Raw genomic sequence first — 15018 nt, 5'->3', positions numbered from 1 at the left:
TGAACTAGAAAATCTCCAAGGTCCTTTCTAACAGCTTGAAGACTCTATGAGATCTGTGTGTATTCCCCAACAGAGGTCCTACAGGGTCTTCAGTGACTAAGGGAGCTGCAACTGTAATACGTACCATCCACTCACTGTGCAAACATCCCCCACTACAGTTTTATTTTTTAAGAAGGTTAAAGTCCCTTGGTATCTTGCTTATAATATGATTATTAAAAATATACTCCCTATTATTGAATTAAACGTTATGCTACTCCAAATAGAATTTTCACAAGTTTTTCATTAGGTAAATCTAAATCGAATGAGCCTTATTTGATTTTATAGCAAAAACTGTTTCCTAAGATTCTAAACCTCCTGCATTCTCTACCAACTTGCACATTTGGGGAATGCGGGATTCTTCTTTCTCTGCTGGCCCTTGCGTGGTTAGAGCTCCCATTCTCTCTGGAGATTAAAATTTCTAGTATCTGTACTTAGAAATAGCAGGAAAAGACATCAAATTTGTAGTAAATTCCAGAGGTCCTAAATAAGTCATTTTGAAAAATGTTAAGGCACCGAGTGAAAAAAAAAAAAGAACTAGTTTGAACAATCAGCCCATTTTTCCAAAAGTAAGTACTAGAATTAGGCTGTGACTCTTCAGATTTTATATTCCTTCTCTGCACGCCTTCCTTACATGAACGCTGTTAGATTTTAAGTCACATTGCCTAAAAATGGGGGGGGGGGGAGTAAGCTTGGTTTTTAGTTTTTTACAGGGCCAAAGACTTTCCTTGGGAATTTCATGAAACTTACGAAAGCTCTCCCCACATACATCCTGCCCCAAGAGACTCGTAACTTCCGGGTCTGCACAAACTCTTGGGAGCCTGTTGCAGGGTCTACGGATCCAAGATTTCACAGGAGACTGAAGGCTAAATCATACCCCTGATTTCTGTATTTTATTAGTTGTTAGTCAAGATTTCCCATGTCTACTAAATAAATATAAACCAATGTAACTTCTGAATGAGGTCAGAGAGAAAGATCAAGGTAATGTGGCTCATCTCTGTCAATGTTATGAAAATGCCAGTATACTGGTGATCAGCTCTTTGGGAGTTAGGGCGAAATGGTCAATCTGTGCTGGATGGATGGGCTGGCCGCCACGAAGTCCCAAGCCCCGTCCATCACTGGAGGCATGGGCTCCAGGCTGAGCTGGTGCTCCTGCGGGAGGTGGGACAAAGGCTCTGAGGCTTTGTTCTGGAATGGCTGAACAGTTATCTACATTTGCAGCTCTCTCTAAACCCAGGTGACTCTGGACCTGTACACAGCTGACTTTTACACATTATATGTTTACAGCCCCAAACGGAGCCTCCGCTGCCAAATGTGGACTTTGGACCCTCAAATGAAGAACGGACACTGTGAACTAACATGGGGTGGTACTGACTGTTAGCATTTCCATGTTGGCAGTACCAACATCTTGGTCTAGAAATCATTTGACTTTGCTATTGAAATTTCCCCCCTTTATATATATATATATATTTTTTTTTTTTCAAGTGAGAAACAGACAAATGGAACTAACAGTAAAAAAGTGTGGATCTCAAATATAACACAATGGAGAAAAAATGAAAACTATGAGCGACGCTGAAATACACACCTGATTATAGAAGAAAAACTTAAAATGTGTACTGAATTGTGTTGTTAAATTGTGCTTAACAGTGATGTATAATTAGGTCTCTTAGGGCATTTTTTAGCTCTTTGGGTCCTTTTTTCAGATCTTTGGGTCCAAGACTACTGTTCTGCTTACAAACATAATTTTATCCATATATTTAAGAACATCACAATATAAGCAAAACTATGGGACAGCTTGGATTATCAGTAGGGGTTCTTAGAGAAAAATGCAGAAGTAATTTGCTCTTGGGTTACATAAATTAAAAATTCAGAATTAAGCATAATAGGGAAAATATTTTGTAAAGTAGGATATTCTAAATAAGACTATAGATAAAACACTACAAAGAAAACTACTGACATAGTTTACTGGTTCATGAAATAGATGTGATGAAAACGCTACAAGGCTATCTCGGCTTGACAGGTATTCCTGAGATCCTCCTGTGTGCCAGATCCATGACTGTGATGGTGAATAAAACTTAGCCCCTCTGTGGCTGTCAATTACTCACGTAGAGGACACAGTCTGTCCACAGATAATTACAGAACAATGTGGAAACTGCTATGGGGCTGTATAAAGGGAGGGGACAGAGCCTTGGGTGTGGGGAGCAGGGGTGAGGGTGAAGGAAAGAGCACTAGGGAAAACTCACATCCAGATGACAGTCCCAGGAGGTTTCTTTTCCCTCCCCGACACTGTCCCATCTAAGTTATCATATCTGCTTAACTTGCAAATGTGCTTATTTAAAGCATCATGCTTGCCTGAGTCTTCCCTCACTTCCATTTTAAGATACATGATTCTAAGGACCCGACTAAAAGCGCTTCTTCAAGGTGAGGACAAGTTATAAAACGTTTCTTTAATTTTTTTCACAAATGAAAAGTTCTTGGTTGTTTCCATACAAACTCACGCTTGCATAGAAATCTTCTACATAGCAACAAAGTTTCTGAGACCCACAAGTGCGATGCCAAACTCTCAACCCCCCACGTTTTAGAAAAACAACCCATGTTATTGCACACTTTAGAACTGAGCACTGTTCTCAATGCTTTACAAGGATTCACTCATGTAATTCTCATAACAATCCTGAAAAATCAGTACTGTTACCTTTCTGCTTTAGAGATGAGGAAACTGAGGCACAGAGTCACTTGCCTGAATTTACAGAGCCGTGACGGCACAGCTCACTTTCTAGACTCCTATGGAATGAACGCTCTGAGCGCATTAATTATGGGGTGGCAACAAGCAGTAACACACACAGACTCCCACAAAGGGGGAGAGAACACAACTGCTAATGAAATAAATCTAAAAAATAGTTTCATTAAGAAATAAAGTGAAATCAAGCTCTGTCCTATGCCAGAATAACCCAGGAGTGTCACTACATGTTGGGAAATCTCTACTGTGACATTTCATAGCATTAGTACTTGTTCTTGTTAGCTCCACATTGTTTAACTGCAGAGGAATAAACGCTGGATTGACAGTAAACTGGGACAAGTCTGGGACAGTCGGGTGGTACCCAGTGATGAAATACCCTGTCTTGTCATCTGGAAAAGAAGAGTGATCTCAACTGGTGCTAACAAGGAAAGTGCTAATCGCTCTTAACTTTCAACACGTAATCTGGTTTGCATAAAATTTAACCTCTGCGTAAACCAAGTTAGAGTTGCTTTTTTTTTTTAAACGGGAAAATAGTGCCGTACAAGAGAATAGCTTTTGGAAAAGAAGAAAGGAAAGAAAAAGATCACGGCTAAAGAGGATAGGGTTTTAGAGTAAGAATGAGAGAAAGGAAAGAGACTTTGAAAGGAAGTCAGCCACCTCCTTTGTAACCTTCTGAACTGCCCATAATACCACAGCATATTAGAACACAATACAATCTTATAACGCCCTTCATGCAGGAATCCCAGGGTGCTTTACAATCATTATGAGTTAAAATTAAAACTGAAGCACATACAATTCCTAATAGAATCGTTTTAAAAATGCTAAACAGAACAAATAACTTTTAAGTCTAGATTTAAAAGTCCCAACAGCCAGAGCGTTCCTTACTTCAATTGGCAGTGAGCTGTGAGGCCCCGCTGAAGCTCTCTCCTGTTACGTTAAAGGCTCTCTTATGTTTTTTTAATACTCAGAGCACCTTACGATCAAGCAGTTTCCAAAGAAAGAGGGGGGAAAAATTGGGTGCGTGTATCTGTTTGTCTTGATTATCCCGAATTTAGGGTTTTCTGTTTGTTTATGAGTTTCTTGGGGGCCCCTGTCTGACATGAAATAAAACAGGTTTAAAAACCAAATTCAGATAAAGCCCAACTTGAAATTTCAGTAGTAAATTTCAAAAAAAAAAAAAAAGACACTCAAAAAGCACTTTAAAACTAGCTCTGTTTTAGCAAGAAAATCTGATTGATTAGCCTGAGTTGGTTAACTTTAAAAGAAAAAAAAAACAATTAGAAAAGAGCATTTAAGAGGCTTTCTCTCAGGCCATTCCTACTCCTGAGCCTTGGCTGTATTTATTATTCTGCAAATCAGAAAAAAAAAAATAGGGGAGGTGCATTCATGATATGGTAATTTTCCTTGCATTAGTGATTCTGAGGTCAAAGGAAACTTGTTCAGCTCTGAAACAAAGCATAGGTAAAAAATCTATTAAGTGAAAATGAAGTACTTACACACTGTTAAGCACTCTCTAAATTGGCATGGCTTAAACTCGTCTGTGTGACTATTGTGAAAAGATAGGCCATAAAATATTTGAGATCAATCCGTTGTAAGTTAGATGCTTTATTAAGTTTGGCTTTTTGGATGAATGTATCTGAAAGGTTACAGGAAACTGACATCAAGCTACAGTAAAATCCTTATGTATCTAAATCGGCTGAAAATGAGCCTGAGAGAGGAGATGTAAAAAGAAAAACTCGCAGCCTGGAGGACACGTCTATTGTAGATTCTGTGTGGGATATTACTAACCCAGGACAGACATCTCACTGTCTAATTTGATGTTTTGTTTTGTTTCGTTTTGCGGGGAGGTAATTAGGTTTATTTGTTTATGCACATTTTTTAACGGAGGTACTGGGGCTTGAACCCAGGACCTTGCCCACGCTAAGCACGCGCTCTACCACGGAGCTATACCCTCCCCCTCTACGGTCTAATTCGAGAAAGAGGTACTAGAGTGAAGCAATAACCGGTTCAAAAAAGGAGACAGGAAAAAGCACTGGGTGCAACTTTAGCAAGTCACACCTCTACCCACGTAGAACTGGTTGACCAGCTCGCCATTACTGCAACTGCTGAGAGCGGCAATAAAACCCAATTAGTATCAAGTGCTTCCGTGCCTGGCAAAGCAGATACTCATAGCCTCGGACTCCCATGGGCGTGGGGTACGAACTGGGGAAAGTTGTGCAATTTCAAACAGGAAAGAAGAGTTCCTCTGTGGAGCTTTTCCTCAAAGTACACGATGTTTTACAACAAGATTGACAGTATTATACCAGGAAGGGGCAGGTACAAAATCCTCCAAGCACAGCTCCAACAGGAACCTGTGTTTCTCAACGGGGCTGCCAGTTATCAACTCGTTCGTCACATCAAGCCAGTGGACGACTAAGCTCTACACTCCCAAACAGACTTAAAGAACTGCCCGCTGTTTCCCGTGCAGACGTCTAACACTGCTGTGGGGGCGCAAATAAAAAGGGCCATTAGCTCAGCCATACCCACCGATCCAGACGTGAGGACGGGGGGAAGTGACGGTCCCACAGCTGGTAGTCAAATCTTCTGGAACCCCCCACAAATCCAGACTACCCCAGATGTCAGCCCCTGTGGTCTAAATCACCCTCACGTGCTCTAATTTAGGAGCATGCAACAATGGTTTTTTTTTTTTTTAAAAGTAAAATTTCTGTTTTTTCTTTTAACGGAGGTACTGGGGATTGAACCCAGGACCTTGTGCATGTTAAGCATGCACTCTACCCCAGAGCTATCCCCACCCACCCCCAGAAGTGATGGTATTTCTAAAGCAAGTCAATGTAAGAATGACAATATCAAAATTACAAAAACAAAAGACGTTAAACATTTCAGCGGTGAGAATAAATAGAAATGGAGAACAGTAAGTTGCAGAGAAATGTAAGTATTTGATAAAATGTCAAATTAACTAGAGAAAGGCTTAAAAATAAGCACTCTACCCATCTAGCCAAGAATACTTGGTTAAATTCACAGGGTCTGGGTGTGAATTCTTGCCCCTTTGCTTTACCAGCCACATAACCATGGGACTCAAACATTCCATAGCTCAGGGTCCTCAGCTGAAGAGGGGAATTTAAACTAAACACAACTTGGGGTTATAGACACACTCTTGATATTGCAAAAGCACCAAATGCAGGTTTATTATTTCAACTATTAAGATGTGTCATCTCATTACACAATAGGAAACAGGATGCCTGTCACACAACAGACTGCCAATATATATATTTTTGAATGAATAAATACGTGAATACACAAATAAATTTCATAGATTAGACTCTCAATGTGAAATACAATATATGAATCTACTGCTGGATATTCTCTTGAGAGAAGTTGATTATTAATGTTCATTAAAATTTCTTCAGAAATGCCAGTTTGGTCTAAAAATTATGAAAAGAATTAACACAAAGTATAGTGAAATATATATATATATATATATATAGACATATGTTACACACACACACACATAGCCTAACGGATGGGGATTTTTAAATTGTTGCTTTGTATAATAAGGCTGAAAATCAGGTGAATACAGGGGTTTATTAAGGTCTATGGAAATGACTGTCAAGTTTTGGAGAATCCGCATGGTTAAATGCTAAGCTTCAGGAGGGCAGGGCGGTTTCTTTTTTCAGCTATTTTGCCAGGATCTAATAAAAAGTCTGGCACATTATAGATCCCGAGATGCTGTCGGGAGAGAAAAAAAATCATTTTTCTCAATATTACTTCTCGACAGAATGTTCGAATTTTAACACATTTTATACATCTTTTGCTACTCGGAAATAAAAATGACAATTCTCACTTTGTGTGGGACTTGGGCTTGGAGCGACTTTTCCCCAGGTGAGAAATGAAACAGAAAGATCTAGTGTCTTAAAAATGTGAGAGTGGTGATGTGTGTGTGCGTACACACAAGCGTGCATGTGTGTGTGGTGGGGAGGGGTGGTAAAAATGCACACACATCAGATTAAAATCCCTTAGGAATATCTGCCCTAAACATTTTTTTTTTTTTTGACCTGAACATTTTTTGAAGGAAGACTCTAGCCTGGCAAAAGCAATTAACTCATCTTTTACTTATGACACTTTTAACACAATGAATCTGTTCTTATATTGAATGTGTATATCTAGGGCTTATATTATATTAACCTATACATGTATCTAGGGAATGTATATACTTAGGTTTAAGTTCAATTTCCAAAACGTCAGGGAAAACTAAAATCAAAATAAAATGTTTTATTGTAAATCAAAATGTTTCCTTTTTCAAATTCCAATTTACCTTCCAAATCCACACTCTTCAAGTTCCCATGACATAAGCTTTCTTGTCCCCAAGATTTTATTCTCTCCTCCTTACTTGCAGGGCAGAATACAACATCCAACTTATCTAACCACATCCACTGAAAAAAAGCAAGAATGATAACAGAACGCCCAACCTCACATTATAATGAGCTAGGGTTTTCTTAAGCCTTAGAATGCTTTACAAAAATTAACAAACACGGGGTCAAAAAAACTTAATAGATGGATGGCAAGCTATTCGGGCAGATTTATGATAGGGAAGCAGCAACAGAAATGAAAGCATGAGTTATAAGTCAAACCACATGCACACTTATGGAATTTCTGCAGCTAGAGAGAAAAACCCTGCAAACAGTACCAGAGAGAACATGATTGCACCAAAACCTACATCTTCATTTCCAAAATCAACACTTTAAAACTTGCCAGTGGGAAAGGGCTTTCGGGTCCGTCCTAACCAGGCTTCTGACTTTAATCTCTAGGGGCACTGGCTCCTTCATCTGTCTGATTCCGAGATTCCAAGTGCAAACTGGACATGTGCTTTGCAACTGTGGGACAATCCCCCTTTCCGCAGGATCTCTACTCTGTAAACGGAACCCACTTGCCTATGGGGTGGACATTCTGCTAAGTGTATCATTAAGGGACTTGACAGTCATATTTGAGACTGGGGTATTTTTATCCCAGTCAACAAAATCGAACCCTAAGGTACAGCAAAATGCATGTGCTGAATTGGGTGCTACAAGCTGAGCATCACTTGAATGAATCAAACCTCAAAGAAGGGAAAAAAAAGTCTTTACACAGAGTATTTCTTGGTGTTGGGCCCCATTTGGTGTAAGACGGAGGCAGTATTTACTTGCTAGGGATTTTCACACCCTCTTCATCACCAAATCTCACCGCAGAGGCAAGAAATCTTTGACCAAGCTCAGCATGCATTTGGGGCCGTAGGCCTAAGAGTGCCTGCGTTTGCTCTAACTAACAACTTCTGACAGAAGAGAAAATAAAGGAGCAAATGGAAAAATAGTTCATAATTAAAACATTCTGAAGTGAGGATCAGATTCAGGAATTCATTTTAGAGGAAGAAAGAGAAGATGATGCAGCAGAATATAGAATAACCCCCTCATTTAGAGAACAAGTTGCACTTTTTCATAAACCTAAATTAATTTAGAATATTTGCTTCCACTGATGAATCTTTTTTTTCCAACTTTTTTTTTTAAAGAAAAGAAGATTGTAATTACAACTGATGTTGAACTTACAGTCTAATTTCACCCCTGAATGATGACAGTGGAGTCCCCAGCTACACGGGGTCACGTGTTCCACTCAAGGCTTCTTTAGAGAAATTCACCAATGCCTGACTCCAAAACCAAGTCCCGGATTTCATTGTGTCATTCTGTTTAATGTTATAATTGTCTGGATTCAATTCATTTCCCATGATAACGTTAAGTAAACTCACAATTGTATTTATAAGCTACAGTGAGGTGGAGTTTATTGGCTGAATGTTGATGTCATTTAACAGCTAGTTCCCACTGTATCAATAAATTCTTGTCCTAGCACCCTCTTCTCCAGCTCACAGTAAATGCCTTAAATCTTTGCCTGAATTTCCTTCTAAAATCAATGGGACATTTGGTAACATGAACATACATGGGATTCCTATCATGGGTGCTTATCCATATTCTAGCTCTGAATTAAAAAAAAGAAGTTTGTTTCTAAAACATTTCAAATGTTCAAATGCTAGAAATCAACTGACAGATTATGTGCAGTCGTCGCAAAACCCAAAGTCCCAGAGGTAAGAGTCACCTGCTTCATTATATCATCCTATTGATTTAACTGTGTTTAATTAATTTAAATTACTTTTATTTGATGGTTATAAATTCACATCCTCTCTACTCCAAGGGTGAGAGATAATGGAAGGAGTTCAGCTAGAATGACAAAAAAGAGTTTGCTCTAAATTTCAAGAAATGGACTCTTAATACCAGAGGATATTTTTTACCTGTGGCTACAGCTTACCTTAAAAGAATATAAAAAGCCATCATTAATTATAAGCTTAATTCATTTGCTTCATTCCTCTAATTGCTAACAAATATCAAAGTCAAGCAGAAGGACTGTAATGCAGCAAACCTGAAATGCACGGAGCTTCCAAGAAACGGCAGCACAAAAGCCCGCAAGCTTCCCTCCAAAGGCACCCAAATATCCTTATGGGCATCACATGGGAAATGCATTTGGAGAACATCTCAATTGCAGCAATGTTTACTGCAGTCAGCCAGTTCAAGTTCAAATAACTGACGACTAACATTCAGACGTACAGTTTAAACATGCATTGAAAAAGAAACTTAAAAAAGTGAGTGAGCATGGAGTCAGAGCAGCACTTTAATCACACTCTGTGGTGGAATGATGGTTAGGGCACTGGTGGACGGCACTGTGACACACTTGTGTCCTGACCACACAGGCAGCCCGTGAATAGCGGGCTCACAGCACCCTTTCTTTCTGATTTGAAATCAGCTGAGCATTATCAAAAGTGGTATTTGGCTTTACATTCTGAAACACAGGCAGCCTCTTGCTTGGAGTTTTAATTGCCCTGCTACCAAAATTCATTGTCCAAAAAAAAAAAATCAAGTTCAATAATAATAAATCTTTGTCTCATTTCAAAAATCCCTGATGGGATGACAGGCATCTCCAAGGAAAAAAATATGATTTCACTAAAAGTGGGGAGGAAAAAAAAAAAGGTAAACCAATGCCACAAAGCTGGCGACAAAATCCTGATAATTAATAATTCTTCCAGAAGAGACTTCTGTTTTGTTCTTATTTTTATAATGTTTTTTTACAAAATGCTTTTTCTTCTTTTTCTTTTTTTTGGCTAATGAACAAAGTAGCCAAAAACTGTACTCTTAATTTTTCAGGTAGCATGGTGAAGTTTGTATGTTAATACCTGCAACGCCACGCCCACTCACCCAGGGCTCCAGGAACTTATACCACTTTGATTCCCTTAAGCAGGGGCTCTCAGGACTGTGTAGCTGCTAAGCTCAGTGCACTCAGAAGAAACCTAAAGCTAGCACAGGGTTGTGCTGGGCTGTCTCTCCTTCGCTCTTTTCCCCAAGGAAGAAAATGAGTGAAGGCTCTCTGTGCAGAATGAATCAGGCATATTTTTCAAAGGCCCCAGTGGTCAAGTCACTTGGCATTTGGGGGAGAACCTTGCTTTGGATACCAGTTGCTTTAGGCTACGGAACCCCCTCGCACCTCAAACCAGGGCCGCTCATGATTGTGTATTATCAACTCCGAGAGATGCCAAATACCTGTGAAAGGGGGCACTCCTTGGCCAAGGAACTCTGGTTCATATCCTTCAGTAAGTCCTTCAGCGCGTTCCTGACGGTGGTGTGCGACCACTGTTCGGGAGGCAGGTCTTCGAGTTTGGGGCAACTATTGGAGACATAGATTAGAGAGGGGATTATGACAAGATTGCATCCCGCTGCAGAACATTCCTTTAAGACAGACAGATTTCATTTTGCGCATCAAACAGATGCATCTGGAGATTGCTCTCGGTCTCCTGATTGTTCCGATTAGTTAATTACTTTATACAACACATCTGCTGTATCGATGCATGAATTATACATCAGCTGCCTGTGGTGGCTATTTTTTCATGTTACTTCTACCTCCCTGCTCTGATGCGCTCGGGAAGACAATTTAAGGTGTACTGCTTCCTCACGAGCCATCGTGAAAACCATTAACGTAGTAACCGTTTTCCTTTCACGACTCTGCTCAGACGAATAAAAATGGTAAAAGAATATAAATATACATATATAAAAATAAATAAGATCTCAGCAATCGTGAATAAGGCATTCTTTCACAAAACGTACCCAGATGGCACTGTTCATGATATGCAAAAATATTTTTCTCTTAAGTAAACTTTATGTAAAATGCCTTCTTGTAAGGCATCATTTAATTGACTAAATAAAAAGAGTCTTGTCTTTTGATAACCTGCACAGATCGACCCAGGTTGGGGGGAAAAGTGGCTTCTAAATGATAGATTGAAGTTGAGAAGATAAAACAGAAGGGGGTTAAGGCCACAAAATCAATTGGGATTAACCTTTCTGAAACCCAGAGTAAATAACAATTGAAGGTTGACCAGAGATGTTTTGTTTCAAAAGATCAGGTAAGGAGCATGTTCCGCAGGAGAACTGCTGCCCTGACTCACCTGTGTAACTGAATTTTCAGTGTGACCACATGATACACGTCCTGGAGCATATCCGCTACCGTAGCATCAGGGGCATCGGTCACATAAGACAGTGGAACAGGATTCCACTTTCCAACCTGGATCAGCCCTATTCCAGATAAAGAGAATGTGTCACTAAAGATTGCACCCTTCAGATCATACATCTAGTCGAAGGTTTTTTGTTTTTTGGTTTTTGTTTTCCCCACTGCCCCCACCACAAGCAATATTGTTATTTCTGTCTGAATAATTCCCTTCCCTCTAAAAGGCAGGTCAATGAAAATATTCACAGCTTAGCTTTCCAAATCGGGAAATTATGTAAATGACTGGAGGGTTGTTTATTATTTTGGAAATAAAACCCCATCCATAAAACCTATGCCTGGGCCACATTTTCCTAACTTACGGGAAGTTCTAATAAGACATAGCTGAACCAGTTCTCAATGGCTTTACGATTTAGATAAGATTCTCTATTGCAATGGGAATCAGCATTGAAAAATACTTTACAGCCCATAAAACCATCAGAAACAGAATAAAAGAAACAGAACTAGATATTCAGTCATAAATGCAAATTGACTCTCAACAGTCCATCTGCTCAAATCCGCTCCTCACTTCCTTGTGGGTCCTCAGTGGAGCAGATTATTAAGGTCAATAAGCATACTAATGATTCAGCTGAAGTAATTTAAAAAAAAAAAATCTACCTCGACATTCCACATGAGCAAAATGTGTGTTAACTAAACCAAACTGAATTAAGCCCATTTTTTAAAGCCACAGTCTATCAGGAACCAATGGAACACACAGACTACAGTCCTTTGAACAAAAATATCCAGGGCTTTCTCTGCAAGGTAAACAAAGGATGCCGAGCAATTTTTCCAAGCCCCACGGATGCCTTATTTACCTTTGGCCTGGGCAGCAGAGCTGTGCGAATAGCCCAGCGACAGCAGTGCCATTTCTATCAGCTGGTTGAAAAGCATATCTTTTCTCACCAACACAAATTCTGCGTGCTCCTCCTTGCAGTCGTATTCAATGGCGTTTTCATAATGTTCCACCACGCAGAAAACTGGTAGCATGGTCCCTATCAAGGAGACAGAGCAAAAGAGACGCAAACCAACAATCCTCAGAATCACAGTCTTAGGTGGTGGGGGCGGGATGGAGAGCTACGCCATGAAAAATAAACCTTTGCAACAGTGAGAGAAGGGGAGACTGTGTTTCCAAGGCAGACAGGGCACAGACACACCGGCAGGCGCGCACACACACATACATATACGCTCCTTTCCTTTTTTGAAGTTGTAAGAGAAATAGTCAAAGAGAATGTGAACTGGGTCCTAAGGTAACCTGGGCTCTACTTTAATTTTAACAGTGCATTTCCCCAAATCAGAGAATGCAGAATTACCTTTAGGATCAAATAATAAGGCTGACGAGAGAGGAGTGTCTGGTCTGATGAGCTGCGAGTGGTACCTGGCGCGCACGTGTAACTGACTACAGGGTCTTCGGAAGAACCACCTTCACGTGTCCTACACACTTTTGCTAACATTCAACTTTCCCTGTTTGTGTCCAAACACATTGTCTTGGATGATAAAATGATCAGCATTTGCGTCCTTTTTTAAGATATTGACTTTAATGATTCCATAAAAGAAACACAAAACTCAACCAAACTGATGTTCAAAATATATGATTTCAATATGTGCAAAACACAGATAAATGAGATTTACTGTTAGGGCTCTTCACTGATTCTACCTGACTCAAAAGATACCCCAGGAGCCATATGTCTTTAAAACGAACCATCTTTGTTATAGTAAATAGGATAAAAATGAGAAGAAAGAAAGCTGGCTTCATCGGGACATCTTAGGATAAAGGCATCTGCAGAGATGTGCTGTGTTCTCTCTTTCTTTACTGTAATGCCATGTAATAAGCCAGCAGCCAGGTGATTAACCAACACAGGCCACACCGTTGTTAGAAAAGAGGCTTCAAGAAACAAATCTTGGAATGCAGCAGTTCTCAAGGTGTTTACGCAGCGCACCGTCATGCTTCCGATGATAAACGGAAAAGGGTTAAAAGCAGATGCATCTGAACTGTACGGTGGCACACTGCCAGGGGACTGTCATCCTTAGCATAAATGATGACAAGGGTTACTTTACCAGGGCACCCAGGGTCCCCAATTAGTCCTCTAACATTAATGCCTCTCTCAGCCCTGCCCTGTGGACTCGCAGAATCCAACCAACTTCTGAATATGTCTCGTGCAGGCCAGGCAGAGCTAAAAAATCAGGATGTCCTCCAGACTCCAGAGATGCCCTTTAAAAATGCCCTATTTGCGTGTTTCCGCCAAACAAAGCCAGCAGTAAAACAAGCTACATTTCTCTACATTTCTTTCTCCACCGCAGCTTTCGTGAACTGTTCACAAGAGATTCTAGCTCTGACAAATAAACCCCTCTAGGTTTACTTAGAAAAGCTCACAAACTCATTTGGAGGTACCCAACAGGCTGGGCATGAAAAACAAGCCCCAGAGCTTGCCAATCCTCCTGTCATTCCTTCAGCTGTTTTATACTGGGGAGGGAACCCATCAGGGGCCAGAAGACAACTTGGGGAGACCACAGCAAAAACAACACTGTGCTTTCTTCCTTGGCTTGAAGGTACTCTGGCCAAACCTCCGAGGCAAATTACAACATTAACCCCTTTTCTTAAGCCAGGCTTTCTCATCCCAGCCACAATTTTTATCTGGCACCTGTGAAGCAAAAAGCACGCAGGTGAAAAAGAAGAAAAGGAAATACTAACACTACCACCAAAAGGCTGGAGTCATTTTGTTGTTCTAAGTAAGCAGAGGACCTTCTACAATTAAACTGCATTTTAAAAACGTCACTATGAATGCAATGCTTTAAAAAAAAAAAGCCCTTGGGCAGGAAGTGAAATTACTGTACTTTGGTTTCTCCTCCCCCTGTCCTGATGTCTTCAAAGAGTTGGGTTACCAGCACGACAAAAACATACGCATTGATTTTTCCTCTTATAGGAAGATACAGACGTGTCCTGCTCTCTGCTGCTCCTTAGACCTGTGAAACAACCGTAGGTCTTTCAAACGATGGAAATGCATTAAGAGTTATCCTGGACTCTATTTAGGGGGCCCCTATCAGATAATTAGGGTGGCTATTGATAAAGCGACAACAGTATCATTTAATTCCAAATTCAGCTGCTAAATCTGGGTGTCGGGCGAGACTTCCAACTACAGCAACTTCATAACCTTCCAGCATTAAAAAAGGGGGAGTGCACTGGTCACTGCTGACTGCTAAAAATACCGCATGATTTAAACCTGGAGGCAGTCTTAGAAGCCTTGCTGAAGGTTTATGAGCCTGTGTAAACAGCACGTCTGCCATAAGGAGCAGCGAAGTCTGTAGAATCCTTGTCTAAAACTGTCCTGGCATTAAAGTTTGCTGTGCAAATATCACATAATACCAGAGACAGCTGAAATCTCCTATTTAGGAATTTATGGAACTTATATGTTTGCAGGCGTCAGAAAGTCTTTTTTATAGAGCCCCAGTGCTTCACAGTACAATATTAATGCACTCGGTTTGAAAAGCCGTAATAAATTATATTTTTAATGCTCTTACCCTGGCTTCTTAAGATGCATACATTCTTGGCAAACAATCAATAAATAGGGTAATCATGAGTAGAGGCCAAAGAATTTGCTGAAGTGCTGTTTTTCCATTTTTAATAGATAAAGATCTAACAATAC

At 40.1% G+C, this 15018-nt stretch overlaps 1 protein-coding gene across 7 annotated transcripts in view; it reads right to left on the bottom strand.

Moving 5' to 3' along the window:
- The window catches only part of SATB1 (SATB homeobox 1), a 100014-nt gene that overhangs the window by 59863 nt on the left and 25133 nt on the right, over positions 1 to 15018 (bottom strand). For all 7 annotated transcript variants that reach the window (XM_032488785.1, XM_032488776.1, XM_032488805.1 and 4 more), the window contains 3 exons: positions 12193 to 12369; positions 11283 to 11409; positions 10384 to 10507 (listed from right to left, as the gene is read on the bottom strand). In XM_032488785.1, the coding sequence (XP_032344676.1) occupies positions 10384 to 10507; positions 11283 to 11409; positions 12193 to 12369 (428 nt within the window). The remainder of the gene's footprint in view (positions 1 to 10383; positions 10508 to 11282; positions 11410 to 12192; positions 12370 to 15018) is intronic.

This window comes from Camelus ferus, chromosome 1 (genome assembly GCF_009834535.1).
Source record: "Camelus ferus isolate YT-003-E chromosome 1, BCGSAC_Cfer_1.0, whole genome shotgun sequence".
In the NCBI taxonomy this organism is placed as follows: domain Eukaryota; kingdom Metazoa; phylum Chordata; class Mammalia; order Artiodactyla; family Camelidae; genus Camelus; species Camelus ferus.
This window is presented reverse-complemented; position numbering and strand designations above follow the sequence as displayed.